Below are 19,906 nucleotides of genomic sequence, written 5' to 3'. Positions count from 1 at the left end.
ATTCAGCCAGCATCTTTCTATTTCTCTATGCTACCACCATGACTTTATTTTCACCATCTTGCCGTCTTGCCTTCTTCCTCCGTCCCTCCTCCTCACCGCAGACTCACTAGCCATGTCTCAGACCGCCAAGTCCGCCTCTAGCCAGGGCACCGATGCCAAGGACAAGGGTGCCCCCGCCCCCGCTGCCAGCAGCAAGGCCACCAAGACCGGAGAGCCTGGCATGGGCAACTTCAGAGTGAGTCCCTGTTTATGTCCAACATCATCCTACTGTTTATGTCCAACATCCTACTGTTTATGTCCAACATCATCCTACTCTTCTTTAACCAACTTGAATGTCCCTATTCTGGGGGTAAACAGCAAAAAAAAAGGAGCAGAACTTCACATGCAGCTTATTGCTTACCAGGGGTCAAGATCAATTCACTTTTAAAGAAACCTAATTGAAATGTTGGCATTTCATTATGATGATAGGGTAAATAGCCGATTTCCCCCAAAACAGCAGCTTTAGAAAATGTCGTAATATGTTTTTTAATTGTTGGCGGTGAGGTATACTCACACAGAGTAGATGTTATACATTGTACACACAGTTATGGTATTGCCATTGTTTTCAAGTATTTATCCATACACAGAAGCCTACACACTTATTTTCTTCATAAATCTTAAGCAGTACAGGGATGGGTAATTCAACATAAGTCATAAGTTGAGAGAGAGAGAGACTAGAGATGAAGAGAGAATCCAGTGCTCCATGAAGATGTGTTTCTGTGTGTAGCTTGTTCTCCAGATCATGAACATGTGTTTGTGTGTTTAACTTGTTCTTCAGATCATGCTGTTCGACCAGGAGAACTTCCAGGGCAGAATGATGGAGGTCCAGAACGAGTGTATGAACGTGTGTGACCGCGGCATGGATAGAGTGCGTAGTATCATTGTTGAGTGCGGCCCGTAAGTGGACACACACACACACACACAACACACACACCTGCATGCACGCACACACCCAATGGGTCCCAATGTAAACCACTAATATGAGGCAAACACATTCTAAAATGTACTTCTGCTATCTAAGTCGGGACAATTAGTTCCGATTTGTGACTTAAATAAAAGTAGCAATACCACAGTGCAAAAGTACTTTGTTACAAGTACAAGTCGTGCATTCAAAACGAATACGAAAGTATTGACATAAAATTGCACTTCAAGTAAAAGTAGTCATTATGCAGAATGCCCATTTCGGAATCTCAAGGCGTCCTTCTGGGTCACTTTCCTTTCTTTTGGGACACTATGTCTTTCCTTTTGGGTCACTATCTTTCCAATAATCCTCCTCTCCCCTCCTCTCCCCCCCTGTGCTCTCCCTGCCCTCGGCGGCTGCACCCCCTCTTCAGCTTTGTCGCCTTTGAGCAAACTAACTTCCGTGGGGAGATGTTCATCCTGGAGAAGGGAGAGTATCCTCGCTGGGACACCTGGAGCAACTCCTACCGCAGTGACTGCCTCATGTCTCTCAGGCCCATCCGCATGGTGAGTTACAGTAGGCCTACTGCTACTACTGTAGGTACAACTCTTACGGCAGTGACTGCCTCATGAGAACCACTACCTAGCCTACCTACCACGGTGCCTGAAGTTAGACTAAAGGCCTGTCCACACCAATGCGACTCCTTGCAACTGCAACTACTTGCAACTCCTTGCAGCCATAATGCCCAAATGGCAACGGTCTGCAACTGGTCAGTCCAGACCACTGCAACTTCTTGCTACTGGATGCAAGTTGCGACTAGTTGCATTGGTGTGGACTGGGATTTATAGTCTGAGACATCATATAGCAGCATATATCAGACAAGACATGTCAACATAAACACAAGTGGCAGTTAGGAGTATGACCTTGACCTTCTAATGCAGTCAACATACAGGTTGGACAACACAGAAAACTGAGCTAAAACCTTTCCCCTCCACCCCCTCCCCTCCACAGGACAGCATGGAGCACAAGATCTGCCTATTTGAGCTCTCCGACTTCAAGGGCAACAAGATGGAGATCCAGGAGGATGACGTGCCCACCCTCTGGGCGCATGGCTTCTGCGACAGAGTGGGCAGCGTGAGGGTGCCCGGAGGAGTGTGAGTACACAGTACACACACACACACACACACACACACACACACACACACACACACACACACACACACACACACACACACACACACACACACACACACACACACACACACACACACACACACACACACACACACACAGAATCCAGAGCTATACAGAATCAGAATCAGAATAAGCTTCATTGTCACATCACAGATTTTACAGGTGAAATTTGCTTTTTTCAGCTCCATCATTTCTTTTCTCTGATGACATGCCCAGAAATAATGAGGGCTGAGTTTAAAAGTGGTTCAGTTCTATGTCAACATGAGAAGGCTGAGAAGAAGACAGAGCACACTTCTAAAATAGACCACGGGCACATTTCACATTTATGCTTGACAGAACAAAGGCTTAGTACTTTGAGGAATAATAATGTCGACATAACCTTGAGAGAATTAGACCTACTAAATACACTGCTCAGAGGAAGTAGAAAGTGAAGATAGATAGAAAATAGACCCAACTTCAAGGACTAACATTTCTATAAATCTGCAAAGAGAAAGGGCACATTTTTGCGGGGGGTCAAAGACACATTTCTAATGAAGTTTCTCTTGTGTTTGTCCTCAGTTGGGTGGGTTACCAGTACCCCGGCTACAGAGGCTACCAGTACCTGTTTGAGTGTGGTGACTACAGACACTACAACGAGTTCTGCGCCTTCCAGCCTCAGATCCAGTCCATTCGTCGCGTTAGGGACATGCAGTTCCACCAGAGGGGATGCTTCAACCTCACCGCCAGCAAGTGAGCAGTGACCTCTGCTGGACGCCTGGTCTAGTTGCAACCAGTCTCACTCTCAACCGCCCATCCGGCGCTTTTTATTTCTCTAACCCCCCCTCATTGGCCCAGAACACCCTCCCCCTTCCCCCCAACCTTCACCCCCTCTACCCCCCCCCCCCCCCCCCAGCCCAAAAGGATAAAGAATGACAACAGTGTACCGGACAGCCTTAACTGACTTTTTATGCCAAAATAAACGTGTTTGGAAAAACGTGAGCCTCTTGGGTGGACTAACTTTTATTCAGGGCCCTCCAGCAACAACACATCAAAGTGAAACTGTTCTGTTTAAACCTCCAATGAGCTCCATCAGGGGCATTTTAGCCCACTTGTAGGGGTGCTGAAGCACTCCTACATTTTCTGTTGGCACCACCAATTTGTCCATTCTTTTTTACAGTATGGTTGGCACCCCTACAGAATATAGCCTATATAGGCATACAGTACATTTAAAAAAAATTGAATGACATATTTTGTGACCTTGTCTGTTGGAGACATGGGACAAACAACTACTGGTTTAGTATCGAGTATTGCAGGTAATCTATCCAGAATAAAGCAACATGCATTTTTTATGTTAGAGAAAAAATAAGTAGTCATATTTAGTCATATATACTGTAACTGTCACATACCGGGTGTTGTATGTGACAAAGGAGGGAATATTCAAGTAATATGAAAAAAAAAACTATTATTTGAACTTAAAATGTCCTTGGCATGAAGAAGTGTGAGAACCACTGCTGCAGTGTAAAGGCTCCTCAATCAACCCCAGGTGAGGCCCAGTGGCTGACCACCTGCCCCTCTCTGCCAATCACTCTCACAATCAATCAGACACTCTCAGAATAATTTTGCAATCTGTGCATGGCAAGTATAACATCTCCCCCGTCCACTTGCCCTTCAAGACAAATGGGGTAGGCCAAGGATAAGACTCTCCTAATCGGCCTCATGGTTGCGCTATACCAAGCCGCTTTTCGCTTTCCTTGGATCATGGAAACTCCCATATAGGCCATGGCCATTATTATCTCACACTTAAATTAACTGTGGAGACATGTGATAATATTTATGAGTCAGATTGCCTTCCAAAGTTTGTAGGAGGGGTCTATTTCACCAAAGATATGACTAAAATCGTGAACTCAACATCCAATCAACCCCAAATTGTAATCACATGTTGTGGGGCCTCTACACAGCTCACATCCGAAAGCAGTTTCACTGTCTTAGACCCATTATGAAACTCTTAACATCTGCTCAGTGGACAGTGAAACTGTGCTAACTGTTAGCATGTCAGCTGTCCCAGGGGACTCCATGAGATTTACATCTTCACGGTTCGCTGGTTTCTCCACACACTGAAGACACTTCATGATAATCTAGAATAGTGTTCTTCTGAGCACACTATGGTTGTGATCCACAGGAATAGTGATACAAACTCTGTTCTCTTTTAAACCTTGATTTCATCATCAAGAAAAACTGATTTCATCTGTAAAGAGAAGAGATGCAACATGGAATGGAATATGCTGTTTGCACTAATATTTTTTAGTTAGTTTCAAAAGTAAAATATAAAGTTATAACGAATAATTATTCAATTCAATGTCCATAAATGTACTGTAAATATACCTTGTAAAGCCTATCAGAATGAGAAACAATGTGATCACTTCATACTGTTCTAACCATGAAACTATAGTATAAGCAGACACCTTCTAATCACAGCATTATTAACCACCAATTTGACCCAACATTCAATAATTCAGCAAAAACTGATTTATCCTGTAAAGAGAACAGAGCAACATGGTCAACATAACATCATTCCTTCCTTAATGTACTTATTCGTATCTACTGTTAGTAAGGCACAGGTCTTAACCACTTCACCACCAACATGATTTATATTTAATCTGTTCTCTTGCACACTCCTCACTGAAAGATTTGATAAAGGTACAAACCCCCCATGTTTACCTCTCAGGAAACAGAGAAGTAAATGTAAACCCCCTATAAGTAAATACTTATAAATGTAACATTTGTTTTGTTTGTAAAATATGTAAATCGTTTAATTTCTCATTAAGTGAATAAAGGTTATTGCAAACTCATCTTTAGTCATTTACTCTTTAGAAGAATGCTTTTCTGCAGTGCTTTAATTACTTATTTTTCAATGTATTAAGAAAATACAGATTCTATATTAAACGTTTCTGTCATGTATACAAAAACTGCAAAGCACAATAATTCACATGCAGCAAGGTATGAGATATTGGCACGTCCCATTTTACCAATATAAAATACCACACAGACTGTCCAACATGTGGAAGGCTTTATCTTAGTTTTATTACCAAGGTAATACTATGTACAACATAAGCATGGCTTAATTTAAGATCAACCGTATGAAACATTGAACATCCAAACCACTTCATCATGTTAATTGGTAGTACAAAAAAATATTTGTCATTCATGATGTATATCTAAAACAATCTGACAATTTTAAAATCAAATTAAACCAATATACAAAAGTTGATTGAGGGTTTAAGTATCGGATTCTCCTCCAAAGTTGGGGTTAAAGCGGGTGCAGTACGTTAGTCCGACAGCGCATTCCTCCGACAGCGCATTCCTCCGACAGCGCAGCGCTCCGACTTTTCAATACTAAACCCGAACCAAACCCGCACCCTAACCCTAACCGCACGCGGATGCCACATAGTCGGAGAAAAGGTCTGTCGGATTATCGCATGCCTCCCGTTGAAAGCAGGCTGAAAGAGAAGAATGACACCTATTATTATTCTTTTACATAGAATACATAGACACAAAGTGCACCATGCTGTGTTGTGTTGTGAGCTTGTAGATCGATATATTAAACAATATTCCCACCAATGTGGAGAATAGTGTCATAGTTTAGTATTTGATCACTTAAAGGGGCATGAAATGCTACGCTATGGGTACGGTCACACCAAACTTTGATTCTACCGATGCGGCGGATTCTGCCAATGCTTTTCAATGGGAATTAACAGAGTGATTTGTTGCCATTCGTGGATTTACGGCCAAAAAAAAAACGCTCCGTTCCCATTGAAAAGCATTGGCAGAATCCACCACATAGGCATAGGTGACCGCACCCTAATTGTGTAGTTTGTTTTCCTTTTCAGATTAAAAACATGCCAGGTTAGCAATGCAGCTGTAGTAAGCAATGCTAATACAATTAATAATGGGTGTGGCACACCACTGGCAAAGATCATTAATTTACAAAGACAGCCCACTAGTACTAAAGTCTCCTAAGTGGGTGCAATCACTCCACTTCTCAATTGGAATAGTCTCTGTGCATAACTATAGTCCCAGGTTTTCAGAAGGTACAGTACAGCACACCCATTTCCTGTTCCAGTTTATTTTCCCATAGCTTAGTTTGATTGGCTCAGCAGCAGTTTTGAACCTGAAACACATCACACCTTCACATGTGTTTCCAGTTCAAATCTGCTGCTGAGCCATTGAAGTGAATCTATGGGAAAATGACAGAAAACAGGTATATGCCAGTAATGCCACCTTCTGGAAATCCGGGACTACAGTCTTATTTTAGGAAGATACATCAGTCCACGCTTCGCCACTAGGAACGAAATGGTACACAAATGGGTGTGGTTGCCCCTGTGGTTGCAGCCTGCTGTAGTTTTTAACCTGGACTGGAAAACAACCTGATACAGTGTGATACTGGATATCATGTCCATAGTGCTCACACAGTGTGGATATCATCATATCATATCGAGTCTGTGCCTATCGGTACATAACTCAAACGGCGCTGAGTAGGCACAGGCGAACGTCACACCGTTCAGGACGGCAACTCGGTCGCCTTAGCTCCCTCGGTGGTCCTTCACGGGGTGACAGTTCGCCTGTGACTGCGCGCCTCCGTCATGTTCCGAAACCAAAACCAAAACCGAAACTGTTTTAAGTCATCTCCGTTGGTAGGTCAGTATGTCTTGATAACACCCAATGAATGGTCTGATAAATCGCGGGTAGGTCAGTATGTCGCCTATTTCGCCCATTCAATGGTCTTATAAGAGGTGATAATGTCCCATTCAATGCATTGATAGCATCCGAATCAGGTGTTATTAGCACAAATAGTGTAGCTGAAACAATGTAAACAAGGGCTTTTCATGGTTGTAGAAATGATTCAACGTCAGGTTGTCACATCACATTATTAATCAGGAGGATCAAATGACCAGTGCTCCTTTCCAAAAGTTTAACTGTTTTCAGCTTGAAGCGGCCAAGGCGCTGCAGCCAGCGATGGTCGGCACTGGGAAGAGGAGTGCTGGGTGGTCCCAGAGATAAGGATTGTGTCAAATGGGGGTCTGTGGCCTAATGCATATTTAACTGGGGGTCCTTGAAATTAAAAAAAAGTTGAGAATCACTGATCTAATTGAACATTCATCCCAAAATGCATCCCAAAATGTTTGTGTTATATACAGATATCGTCCTTGTCGTCACTTTGCCAAACCCTGTTGTTTGGTCTGGATAGTGTAGAGTTCCCCTACACATACACATGGAGTCACCTGCCACTTCTTTTCAATTCAATTCAATTCAATTCAATTCAATTCAATTCAATTCAATTCAATTCAATTCAATTCAATTCAATTCAAAGGAGCTTTATTGGTATGAGAAAAAATATGTTTACATTGGCAAAGCAAGTGTCAAAACATAAGAAAAACAATTTAAGAAAAAAATGGGGAAAGTATGTACAGTTGGAGAGGGTACAGTTTAACACAGTAACATTGTGTTAAACAGAGCTATGTCAGATTGCAACGTTATATATACATGTTGGCAAGAGTATAAAGCTTTTTGAAACAAATAGCAGAAATCTTTCAAAATTGGGACAATCATTTTCCCCCAAACTATTTAAAATAGTATAACATTGCCTCAGATTTCAAATGTGTCTAAAGGTCAAAGGTCCACTCGGTTCAGATAGTGCAGGAAACACAATTCCATTGGCTAACCTTCTTTTATCACAACAGTTCACAAATGTTGTTGCTGTGTTTGCACATTGTTGTTTTTCTCCCAGTAGGTATGGGAGTTTTGTGTCGTTGGTCATGTTTCCAAACTCACTTTGGATGTACGTAATCTGTGGGAAGTGTGTGTCTCTGATGTCTTTTCACCCGACAGTGAGTTTTACTTTTGCTCTCTGCTGAACAGATGCCCCAACCAACCTGTAGGAGTCGCTAGTGCAGCGAACCAATTTGTGTTTGTTGGAGCCCCCGGCTAAGCCGTGGAGGAATCAAATGCCAATGTCCTCAGTGGTGGGCACCACCCCCAACAACACCTGTGGACGAGTAAAAGTATAAGAAGAATTATACATTTTAATGGAAAATCCAATCCAACCTTCATAAGAAGTGTCTCGGTATCAGTAAAGCACTCGCCTTTTAATCGCATGGTTCTGGGTTTGATGTCAGGCACCGTCAACTCAGCCAATGACGAGAACAATGTAGTGAAGGGTTTAATGGCAGATTATATTGGAAATAGTATACAGTAACTGCTTCCTTAACTAGTTTACTGTATGTTTGTTAAAAGGTGCTTAATGTTTGTTTTGTTATTTGCTACACTGTAAAGATTGATTTTAATAATGTATGTTGTTAAAACTCTTCAGTGCCGCTGCCTTGGTGCCATGGCTCCCTCGAAAAAGAGATATTGACATCTCAACGGGACTTACTTGCTTAAATAAAGGTATAATAAAAAAAAGGATAAAAAAAGTCAAATCAACTCATGGGAATTGTGACACAACGTCTCGTTGCATTTTCGGGTCTGAGGGTTCCCCGCTCACCCTGGCCAAAGTCTTTCACCATTATGCTATCGTGTTCTTTTGTAGCCTAGCCCCACTCCTGTTCCACAGTCTCTACACCAAACTTTCTCCACCTCCACTTCCTTTAAAAGGCCTTCATCGCCATCATCTCTAGTTTCTCTTTTCTGATTTTGTTTTCCCTCAAGGCCTTGATGAAGAGTTTCCGGAATGTCTTGATAGTTCCAAAAAGCTCCTGTAGGGAGAGCTGATGAGCATCTTCACATAGGTACACGGCCAGTTCACCTCTCTTTCTGTCAATCTCAGAGAACCTCTCCTCCAAACCTCTGCATGCCTGCAGGCTTTCCTCGATGACTTTTGTATATTGCTCCACCACATCTTCCACAGAGTTGGAAACGTCCTTGGCAGTGTCCTGCAGTCGTTTTAATAAGACACCGACCTCTGCTTGACTATGCTTAAGGTCAACTCCTGCTGCCTTATCACAGATCTCTATATCATCTTTTAGTGCCAACAGTTCGGGGTGGTTCAGCTCTGCTTCCTCCAGGATGTGATGAAGCAGTGTGATCTGGCTCTTGTTGGCTTTGGTGTCAGCAAGCTTGGGCAGAGAGCTAATTTTGAACCCGACTGCGTTCCCTATGTGACTTCCATAGTTAAGGAAGTTTCCCACATCCAAGATAAGTCTGCAGAAACTGGGTAAGAGGAGGCTCTCCCTGAGGGACAGGCAGGCTTCCTCCACCAGTTTGGCTTGGGGTATGATCATGTTCAGCACTTCGTTTGTTTCTTCACAGAGTAGCATACACTCAATCCTCAACTGATAACATGGGATCCTGAGTAGTGAGTAGTAGAAGCGGTCTACATAAGCCAGCTTCTCTTTAGTTCCTTGGAATGACTTCAGATTTTCAATCTCGTGCTTTTCCGGAAGAAGTTTTAGGAGTTGTTTAAGCACCTCCACGTCAAACATGCTCCGATCTCCATTCTGGATCATAGCTACAAAGTCATCTTTCGAGCATTTGAAATGCTTCAGGAATATGCTCAGATTAAAGTTTTTGTTCGGCTCAACGAAAGTAATCTCTCTCTTGACAGGAGCAGGAGCAGTTGGCCCTTTGTCTTTGTACTCAGTAGCCGGGAAACAGAACAGTTGCTCGATGCTGTTGTAGTCGGGCTCCAGGCGGGGAGGGTCTTTCTCGGACAACACCCACATGGAATGACCTTCAGAAACAGCATGAAGCTTTTGCCAGTTGAGCTTCTTCATTGTCTGAGTTGGGCATCGCCCTGCTCCTGCTGGAGGGCATTCCAGAGACTGCACCTGGATGGATGAAGGAGGAGGAGGAGGAGGAGGAAGTGGAGGTGGGGGTGGAGGTGGAGCAAAGGGGGGACAGATTGGCAACTGGGTGATTAAGGTGCTTGAGGTAGTACTGGTTCTGATAGTTCTGTCTTGGGTGTCAGCGTTCAGCTGCACAGCTGCAGGCTTTTCTCCCGGCTCTGCCTCCACTGAGGGTTCAGGGCTGTCAGTCGCTGTATAATCCTCCTCCGCCTCTTCCTCCTCCATCTCCTCTTCCTCCTGGTCCACACCTGGTCTGTAGTAGGAGATAGGTTTATTTGCATGGGATGGTGTGCTCTGTGGAACTCGCATTACTCTCTCTCTTGGTCCCTCCTTGTCAATCTGTTCAAAGAACTTCTTGATCTTCATGACCGACGGCCATTTCAGTTCCACATCAGAAGGCCCCAGCCGTGCCTCCGCCCACCGGCGTTTAGGGCTGGCAACCATCGCCGACCATTTTTGTTCGACGTCAGATGGCTCAAACTTTTCCTCAGCCTCCGCCGAGTGGTCAAGAAGCCATTTCAGGTCCTCGTCAGAAGGCTTCACATTTTCCTCAAAGTCCGCCCACCAGCGGTCAGGGCTGGTAGGGGCCGAAGGCCATTTCATTTCCACGTCAGAAGGCTTCACCTTTTCCTCAGCCTCCGCCGAGCGTTTAGGGCTAGAAGCTGCCATAGGCTTGTCCTCCTGGCGCACACGTCTACAGCCAGCAGTAATATTGGGGGCTACTCGGACGGGGACAGTGGGGTATTTCATTTCCGTGAGGAGAGCAGCAATGCATGCCATTTCCTTGACTTTGACCGAAGGGTGGTGCCTCGTGTCAACCTCAAACTCCTCTTTCTGGTCCTCCACCGAGCGTACAGGGCTGCTAGGCGCCACAGGCTTGGCCTCCACCCAGCGTTCGGGGCTGGCATCTGCTACAGGCTTGTCCTCCTCCTGGACCACACCTTGTCCGGAACGAGCAACTGATTTCACAGGGACCACACCTTGTCCGGAACCAGCAACTGTTTTTGCAGGGACCACACCTTGTCTGGAAGCAGCAACTGTCTTAGCAGGGACCACACCTTGTCCGGAACCAGCAACTGTTTTTGCAGGTACCACACCTTGTGCAGAACCAGCAACTGTTTTCGTAGGGACCACACCTTGTCCGGAATCAGCGACTGATTTCGCAGGGACCACACCTTGTCCGGAACCAGCAACTGATCTCGCAGGGACCACACCTTGTCCGGAACCAGCAACTGTTTTCGCAGGGACCACACCTTGTCCGGAACCAGCAACTGTTTTCGCAGGGACCACACCTTGTACGAAACCAGCAACTGCTTTCGCAGGGAACACACCTTGTCCGGAACCAGCAACTGTGGGGGCAGGCACAGGGCTGGGGCATTTCACTTCCACGACAGGAGGCACCACCCCTTCCTTGGCCTCCACCCAGCGTTCGGAGCTGGCACCCGCCGCCACAGGCTCGGCCTCCACCCAGCATTCGTGGCTGGCATCTGCTACACGTTTGTCTTCCTCCTGGACCACACCTTGTCCGGAACCAGCAACTGTTTTCGCAGGGACCACACCTTGTCCGGAACCAGCAACTATTTTCGCAGGGACCACACCTTGTCCGGAACCAGCAACTATTTTCGCAGGGACGGGAGTGGGGATGTAATTCTCTATGAGCTCCTCATATGTGGGTATCAGCGTGTTTACTGTGCTGGTCAGACCCGCAAAGACCCCTACGCGTCCCTTCTTAGATGAGGGGCCCGTAAATGTGATTATTCTGAAGACCGAATTGCACATGAAGTTCTGAAAGCGTTCTGAATAGAAGCTAGGCTTGCTCACCGATACAGTATTCCCATCATGGATGGCAGCCTTATAGTAATGTTCAAGCTTCTTTGCCACTGTATAGGACTGCAAGATGTCAATGATGCCGACGTACACCAGCAGCCTCTCACCCTTGGTGTTTTTTGCTGGTATTCCTCCAAAATGATCCGTAACCGTAGCCAACTTACAAATAGATCTCTGGCTTTGTATCCGTTGGTCCATAGAACTCGCCTCAGCCTCCTTTCTGGACTGCTCCAGGATTGCCTGTTCCAAGTTGTGGACACCCACCAGCAGGCTGTAGTCCATTATCTCAAAGCTCTGCAGCACCAAACAATCTGCCTGGATGCTCTTGCTGAGGGCACTGTACTTGTCGGCGTCCAGTAGCAGGCCGTCGGGCATGTCCGTGATGAAGTCCAGGTCCTTGTAGGTGGGCATCACCTTGGTTCTCTCCTTGGACGAAGCTGTCCGATGAAAAGAGGAGCCCTTCAGGTCATATTTGAGGTGCACCCGTATGCCGCAGGGGATCAGATTGTTCATGACTACGAATCGAATCTTCTTCACCCCCGTCTGTACGCAGTAGAGGCCGTAGAACTTTGGCAACAAGGTCTCTTTGTTCTGATTCAGATTCATGTAGTAACCAGGAAGCAGCCTCTGCAAAAACTCGGCCTCTTTATGCTGCACCGTCTTAATGATGAACTTGTCATCGCTGGAAACGTAGAACACGGAGCCGCTGGCCCCCGGGTTGGACAGCTCTATCAGAGACTGGTTGAACAGTGAGTGCAGGTAGTCATTAGGCCCGATCTCAAATATGTCCCTGAAGTAACGAAAGGCCATGGGAGCATACGTCGTGAACTTGAAGTCACTGTGGGTGTGGGACGGTGTCAGGTAGCTGCCTCTACCGGGGAAGAAGATGGTCTCCGACACTTCAAAGTCACACACCAGTATGTCTCTCTCGGGGTCCTGGCTCAGGCGCCCCACCGTATGGGTTATGCCGAGCTCTATGGCGCCTTTCAGAGCCGACGAGGTCGTCTTCTTGTAGGTAGTCTCCCCTGTGGAATCGATTCCACGATGACCAATCGTTTTCTTTTCCTTTCCCTTCTTTTTCATTGTCTGAGCTGAACATGGGCCTGCTGACGACTTCAAAGATGCAAATTCCTTTGTGATACTCAAATAGGAGTATTTATCATCTTTAAAGCGAAAACAAATTTGTTTTGCTTTGGGTAACAGCCTTTAAACATAGCATCCCTGTATGTACAGTATACGTCATCAAATAATGACGACAGCCTCGCCCCAAAGATGGAGTTCCACGGGCTCTTCCAAGTGCTTTGGTCGGATATATGGTGTAACCATGGCAACCTATTTCAACAAACATGCCATTAGAAACCTGGGCCACGGGTGAGATTGCTCGCAGCTTCTACTGCAGCGCCACCATGAGACCGATTTGGAAAATGTTGGGGTGAAGTGTTTTCCATGGCCCACTAGGAGTGTGCATGCAGAGTTTGTGACAGACACACACGCACACACACACACACACACACACACACACACACACACACACACACACACACACACACACACACACACACACACACACACACACACACACACACACACACACACACACACACACACACACACACACACACACACACACACACGTGAAAACACAATCGCTGCCACCTCCTGGCCTCTCAGCCTGTCAGAGATAATAAAGCTGTCAATAGTGCAGCTAAAAGCTGCAATGGTGAATGTGCAGAATGGGGGAGGGTGGATGGGGGGGGGGTAATCATTATCTCCCAGACGTTTCTCTTCCTTTCTCTCCTCCCTCTATCCAAATGACTTTCATCCCCTTTCATTCATCCCCCTATACAGACTGCTCCCCCCCGCCCCCCCACACACACACACACACACACACACACACACACACACACACCGTTCAGCTGCTCGCTGTCAGTCACTGAATTTCGACAGCTGACAAGAAGCAGGTTAGAGACGCAGGCTGTTTTTCTAGCTGTTGCTAAGGGACAGTCTGGAGGTGGACCTGCTAAACTATCAATGGCTCTCACACATTTTCATGTCAAGCACCAACAAATTGATATGTAGCCTTATTGGCAGATCGACAAGCTTGCAATGCATCGTGTTGGGTTGAGCTTGTATATCAGTTTATTTTAAGCAAAAACATTACATCTGGCTCAAGTGTTAAAACCTCTCCTCATTTTGTTGGGGACCCCGCCCCTGGAACCCCCCTCAAGGGTCCCCGCACCCAACTTTGAGAACCAGTGCTCTAGTCTACATTATGTGTTTGTACTTCACTTTGGACCCTTCTCTCTCTGTTTCCTTTTAGTTTACTTTGTGTGGCCCTATACCTTCACACATCTCTGGAAAATGCCACCATGTCAGTCGTTAGTGAATGTTAGTGTTCTTAACATTATTTGATCTGGTTTATATATAATATGGTACATTTTGGTTTTGTATCTCTCTTTAATTCTCACTTCTCCTGCTTTACTTTCCTCAGAGAAGGTGTGAGAAACATGTAGCTCTCCAAACAGGGCTTGGGGGGTGGTCCCCCAGCCCCCCAACGCCCCCAACCCCCCCAACCCCCCACCATGGATATTTATAGAGGAATCAACTGTCAACCCAGCTGCACCGCTTACCTCTCTGCGTGTGTGTGAGTGTGTGTGTGTGTGTGTGTGTGTGTGTGTGTGTGTGTGTGTGTGTGTGTGTGTGTGTGTGTGTGTGTGTGTGTGTGTGTGTGTGTGTGTGTGTGTGTGTGTGTGTGTGTGTGCGCGACACTATTCCTGTCTGTATTGCAGCATGCATGCCCAGCTCAGCCTGTGGCCTAGCAGCGTGTGTGTGTGTGTGTGTGTGTGTGTGTGTGTGTGTGTGTGTGTGTGTGTGTGTGTGCGTCACAGTGGGGTTGGTGTTGGTGACTGCATGGTGGTCACACACTCTCTCTGTCTCTCTGTCTCTCTGTCTCTCTGTCTCTGTGTCTCTCCACGTGAAGGATTGTACTGGTTCTAATTGTTTTGGAGTTCCTGTGCTGACTGCGAAGCCACTAAGAGGTATGTTTTTAATATTTCATCGCTGTCAGGCAGAAACCTCCTAACGCCTTTGGACATATGAGGCATCCGGTTGTGGGGCTTGTGATTCTTTTTTTTTTCTAAATGACTATAACTGTTTTCAAGTTTTGTTCATGGATTAGTTTATTGGGCTGAAAAGGCAAGGACAGGACGTGTGGCACAACAGCTGACATGGCCTTCAGTCACACAGGCACTAACTAAATGAAATGGAGTCTTTGGTGGCTTATAGGCCGCCATGTCTCTACCATGTTTGCTTGTTTGTTTCAGGGGTGACTGGATTCTGTCCTCTAGAGTACACGCTCTGAGAGTTCCTACTGTACTAGCCATGACGACTGTAACACTTCCTATGAAGGCCATGTCTACAATGCATTATAAACACACACACTTATAAGGCATTATAATCTGATTATAAGACTGCATAGCATAGTTATAAGGACTCAAATACTGAATATAATGATAACAATCATAACACATAAAGCATTTCAGAATGGCTCATGAGGTCATGTATAAATGCAATGTAATTTGTTTACAACAGGGTAGAGTTACAGTTATAAGCACTTATAATGCTTCATAACAATAATCATAACACATGATAAAGTATTGTCTAATGGCTTATTAAGGTGAAGCATCATTCATAATGCTTACAGACAGACCCTTTTCTTTTGGCCACAATCAGATAATGACCATAGCTGTAATACATTATAATAATAATGTTATAATGCATTATAAGTCACTGATAGTGGTGGTTGGCTGCTTTAAGTCAGCATGGTTCATGGGATGCATTTTTTACAGAAATTATATTCTAGAAAACATGGGTTATAATGTGTGAGACGCTTTAGAGGGACTTTCAATTGTTTCATTGTTGCTTTTATGTTGAAGGGTAAATGTATTTGTATTTAGATTAATGTCTACATCGTCTACATCTCGCAAGCCAGACTGTTGCCTCCCACAATGTTCAAATGCTCCCGTCATACAGACTGGAGCAACGGAAGCTCTGAAAACGATCAGGGGATAAAGAAGCGGATGTGACGCCTACTCCCCGCTTCCATTTCCTCTTTAGAGTCGTGCAAATTTGTCCTAATATAAATAATAGCCTGATAATAATACACAAATAATCGAAGCATATGCTTATCAGAAATGGAAATTCTAAAATAAAATGTAGAGAGAGACGTTTTAGAATATATTTTTGTGAACAGAAATGACGAACAGATGACAGCTTCCGCTCTAGGCTTTCGGAGGTGTAGTTCCCAGACTCTATATAGCATTCGGAGATTGTGGAATAGTTGTCTGGCTACGTGAGACTAACATGTAGCCATCATTCTGCCTTCCTGTCCTTTCCAGGGGTTGGTGTAGAACTCAGTGGTTGTGTGCCTTGCTACTGACATGGAGTCTTGTTACAGTTGTTTACAGGGACTTGTACAGTAGCACCAGTATGTCGACATGTGGCATTATTCACCCTTCATATTCTGAACACTCTATAATGCTGCTAAATGTTTTGCCTTTATTTCTTTTTTAACATGCATTATATTCTATGCCCAGTATTATAGCTTGTTGTTACATGTTGTTATTGTTAGCACAGTTTGTGGAGAATGTCACACCAACATTTTACGGCTTGTAGGCCAGCGTTTCAAATACAAATGGAACCAAATGGACATGTTTACAGACGTCCATTTGGTTCCATTTGTACAGTCTCAGAGTTATGTTTGAGTGCTGTTGTTGTATGTAGGGTATACTTGTCTTTAATCTTTGAAACAAAGTGTTCCTTTAGGGATATAGCATGTTCCAGTCAACACACATCAGTAGGAGTGAGTTGAACGACCTTTTAGTTGGCTATTTGCAACAGTATAGGTCAAATTTGTCCTCTGCATTTATACCATTCGATTTGGAGCAGTGGCTGCCATAAATGGCTCAAGTGCCAATTAAAAGTGTAAAAGTTAAATCGGGGGCCCTGAAAATAATGTCAGTCTAAATATCTACTGCATGCCAGCCCCATGCAGACTGGCCTCTGCTGATTGGCTGAGGACAGGCTGAAGCCACTGGACTGAAATATGAGAGCTTAGAACCAATACAGCATGTCGCAGTAACGTCTTATCTCCAGATTTTAACTTTTTGTTTTTTTTCATAAATGAATGCCCTACTTCATCATAGTGTCACACAAAAGTACCAAAAATAGCTGATCTACAAGCTCAAAACGTGTCACATTGCGGCGCGTTTTGAGCTTTAACAGTTTTTTTAAACAAGTTTTTCTACCGTTTTTTTCAGTTTCCATCCGATGGCAACAATGTGTATTTGGGGCAGTTGATCACATTGTATAACTTAGCGTTAGTCACCTCATACAGTAACTATAACATTGAGGTTAGACTATGATGGCTCTGTTAGTCATAGAGGATTAGATTACTATGTTTAGTTAACATGACACATGCCGTATAAAGCGCCATTCACACTGAGCATGATAACGATAACTATAAGGATAATTATGTGAGCATATCCACACTGAACAACGATAACGTTCTGTAAACAGTGGCACAGAGAGGGGGAGAGAGATCGATCTCCAACCAAGACGCAATAGAATCTGACTCTGATTATTAATTATAAGGAGGTAGTTGTTGTACTGTAGGTAATGACAGGATTAGCCTACCAGCTAGCGTTAGCTTCATAATAGTCTCCTCCTCATCATCTACATTAATGACAAAACTTTACGAGGGTGAGTGACAGATTGCATCCCGGATGTCTGATGGATTTTGAATGGCGGTCAATGCTTCTATCGTTCATAAAATCGTAATGGATGTGATCCAAACGATAACGTTCCACGACTATCGTTGTCCTTATAGTTATGATGTGGACGCTGCCTCTGATGCTCATGTGACGTTTGTGTTCTTATCAGTGATGAAGTATTTGATGTGCTTTCCTTTCCTGTAAGAAGTGTCAGAAGAGCTCATAGGCCCGGGCCGGAGTTGTGAGACCTCTCACATCTGAAGTGTGATTTGACACCTGCTTGTGTGCCATCATGTTATCAAGAGTTAAAGGAACACAGCACCCATTTTTAACCTTATCTTCATAATTGGTCCTCACTAATGCATACTATAAGATGGCACCATTTCTGTCTATTCACTCTGTGTCAGGGCAGAGGAGGACTGGGAGAGTTCAGAGACAATGGGGATTCCAAGCTAATAGAAACTATAGCCTTTCTTTTCCTGCAAAGTTATCACACTGAAATAGAAGCCATCGTTGTATCAACAAAAACAAGATGGGCTCTAATAACACATGGCTCCCACGTGGCCAGTCTAGTATGACATCATCAGTCATATCAATGACGTATCTATTATCAGAACGAGTTTGGAGGACCCAAAAGCAGGCGATAGGAGGCAGAACAGTTAAACTTTAAGTATAATTAGACTAAAAATCAAGGTTCTTCCAGAATGGGCAAACATAGGCAAGAAATCCTAAGACCTTCAGAACGCTTACATGGATTCAGAGTACAGAAACTGAAACAGAGGGGTACAAATAGACACTGGAACAGACGGGTACAAATAGACACTGAAAACAGATGGGTACAAATAGACAGGTAACTAACTAGAGACAGGTGAACTCGACAACAATCGACACAGGGACAGGTTAGAACCTAGAAAATGTGCTCCTCGGAGCACAAGTCTCCGCCAGCAGACCTGTGCTATTTTAACCAAAGGAAATCACTTACCCTATCTTTAACCATAGTTTTCTAGAAATGTTCTGATTCTTAGATTAGAACATCTAAGCATGTTAGCTTGGCTAACATGTTCAATCAGCCAAGCTAACATGTCCAATGTTAGCTTGGCTGATGGCACTGATGTCACTTCAAAACATGTAAACAATGTTTTGAAGTGACAGACCTATTTATAGGTCTCTATTTCGTCATGCGTCTCGCTAGCCAATCAAAGCACACCCTTTCAACATATTGTCACGTGTCACGTGAAGCTTGACCAATGTTAGCTTGGTGGACACACGGAAGGACGAGAACGAAAACATAGTCTCCTGGCGGAGGAAATAAAGGAGACACAGGTGGGGACGATCACTAAATCATCACAAGGCAGGTGAGTCAAGAATAACAACAACAACAACAACAAGAACAGGCAGGAAGTACAAGAGCATTACTACAAAATAAGATGCATGAGAAACACCAGGAGATCAACAAACTAACAAACAATCAACCGGGCATGAGTAGAACACCTAAACCAAACAGATAGGGATATATATATATCCATACATATATACATACATATGAAATGACCACCGGTGACATCATCGGTAGGCAAACTTTCGCACCATCTGTGAGATACAGAGCATGTAGACAGAAATGATACCAAGGAGGAGGACCCACAGAGTATATATGGAGATGATGTTTAAAAGAGGTGAAAAATGTTCCTTTAACGGCTGTTGAAATCATGTTTACAACCCCACTCTCTCTCTCTCTCTCACAGTCCTTTTCTCATCTTCTGTCTTACTCTATCTTCTGTTTCACTTCTGTGTCTTACGCTGGGACCCATCGAAAAAGTGTCGCTTGCGCGCTTTATTGCGAAAAAAAAAGGTTTTCTTCCGCCCGGGGCGGAATAGAATTCATGTGCGTCATTGGAGCGTGTATGCGTGGCCTGTGACAACGGCTGCATTCATCAACAAAGAGTGGGGTAAATCTGTGTCTGTGCGCTTGTACGCCTGGTGGGTTTCAAGCGTTTACTCTATCATCTGTCTTACCGTATCTTCTCATCCTCAGGTTCTCTCTCTCTCTCTGTTTGTGTTTCCCCCACACACCCCTCCCCCTCCTCCTCCTCTCTGATCATCATCACACCTGGCCAGCATCTGTGTGACTCCTCCTCCTCACCCCTTGAACCTAGCAGCAGCAGGCTTCAACAACAACACCATGGCATTATCTTCACGCTTAAAGCTTTGGGAGAAGAAGGGAGGTGCAGACACGTGGCACGCTTGCATGATCTGAGTGTAAAAAAAAAAGCCTGATTTATACTTTGTTTCGTGCTGGCGTGGCACGCCGAAAATGCTTGTTGTTTGCTCCCAACCAAGTTCCACTGAAAAGCCCC

General features: G+C 44.6%; 3 protein-coding genes across 3 annotated transcripts in view; 2 read left to right on the top strand and 1 right to left on the bottom strand.

Moving 5' to 3' along the window:
* Nucleotides 1-112: 112 nt before the first annotated feature.
* On the top strand, nucleotides 113-2,867 carry crybb1 (crystallin, beta B1; the record flags this gene model as incomplete). Its single annotated transcript, XM_084046942.1, has 5 exons — nucleotides 113-235; nucleotides 818-936; nucleotides 1,374-1,506; nucleotides 1,952-2,094; nucleotides 2,693-2,867. The coding sequence occupies 5 exons, from the start codon at nucleotides 113-115 to the stop codon at nucleotides 2,865-2,867; spliced, it is 693 nt and encodes a 230-aa protein (XP_083903068.1).
* A 5,890-nt stretch (nucleotides 2,868-8,757) lies between these two features.
* LOC311037820 (uncharacterized protein) lies at nucleotides 8,758-12,864 on the bottom strand (the record flags this gene model as incomplete). Its single annotated transcript, XM_084047109.1, has 1 exon — nucleotides 8,758-12,864. One exon carries the CDS (start codon nucleotides 12,862-12,864, stop codon nucleotides 8,758-8,760), a length of 4,107 nt encoding a protein of 1,368 aa, XP_083903235.1.
* Nucleotides 12,865-14,617: 1,753 nt separating this feature from the next.
* Nucleotides 14,618-19,906, top strand: part of myo18b (myosin XVIIIB) — a 49,325-nt gene continuing 44,036 nt past the window's right edge. The window contains 2 exon segments of the mRNA XM_084047670.1: nucleotides 14,618-14,819; nucleotides 19,585-19,774. Of these exon segments, the coding sequence (XP_083903796.1) occupies nucleotides 19,732-19,774 (43 nt within the window). The 5' untranslated portion in view covers nucleotides 14,618-14,819; nucleotides 19,585-19,731.

This window comes from Gymnoscopelus microlampas, assembly GCF_963454915.1.
Source record: "Gymnoscopelus microlampas genome assembly, chromosome: 21".
NCBI classification, from domain to species: Eukaryota; Metazoa; Chordata; class Actinopteri; order Myctophiformes; family Myctophidae; genus Gymnoscopelus; species Gymnoscopelus microlampas.
The sequence above is the reverse complement of the archived record's forward strand: the minus strand, read 5'-3'. Positions and strand labels throughout refer to the sequence as shown.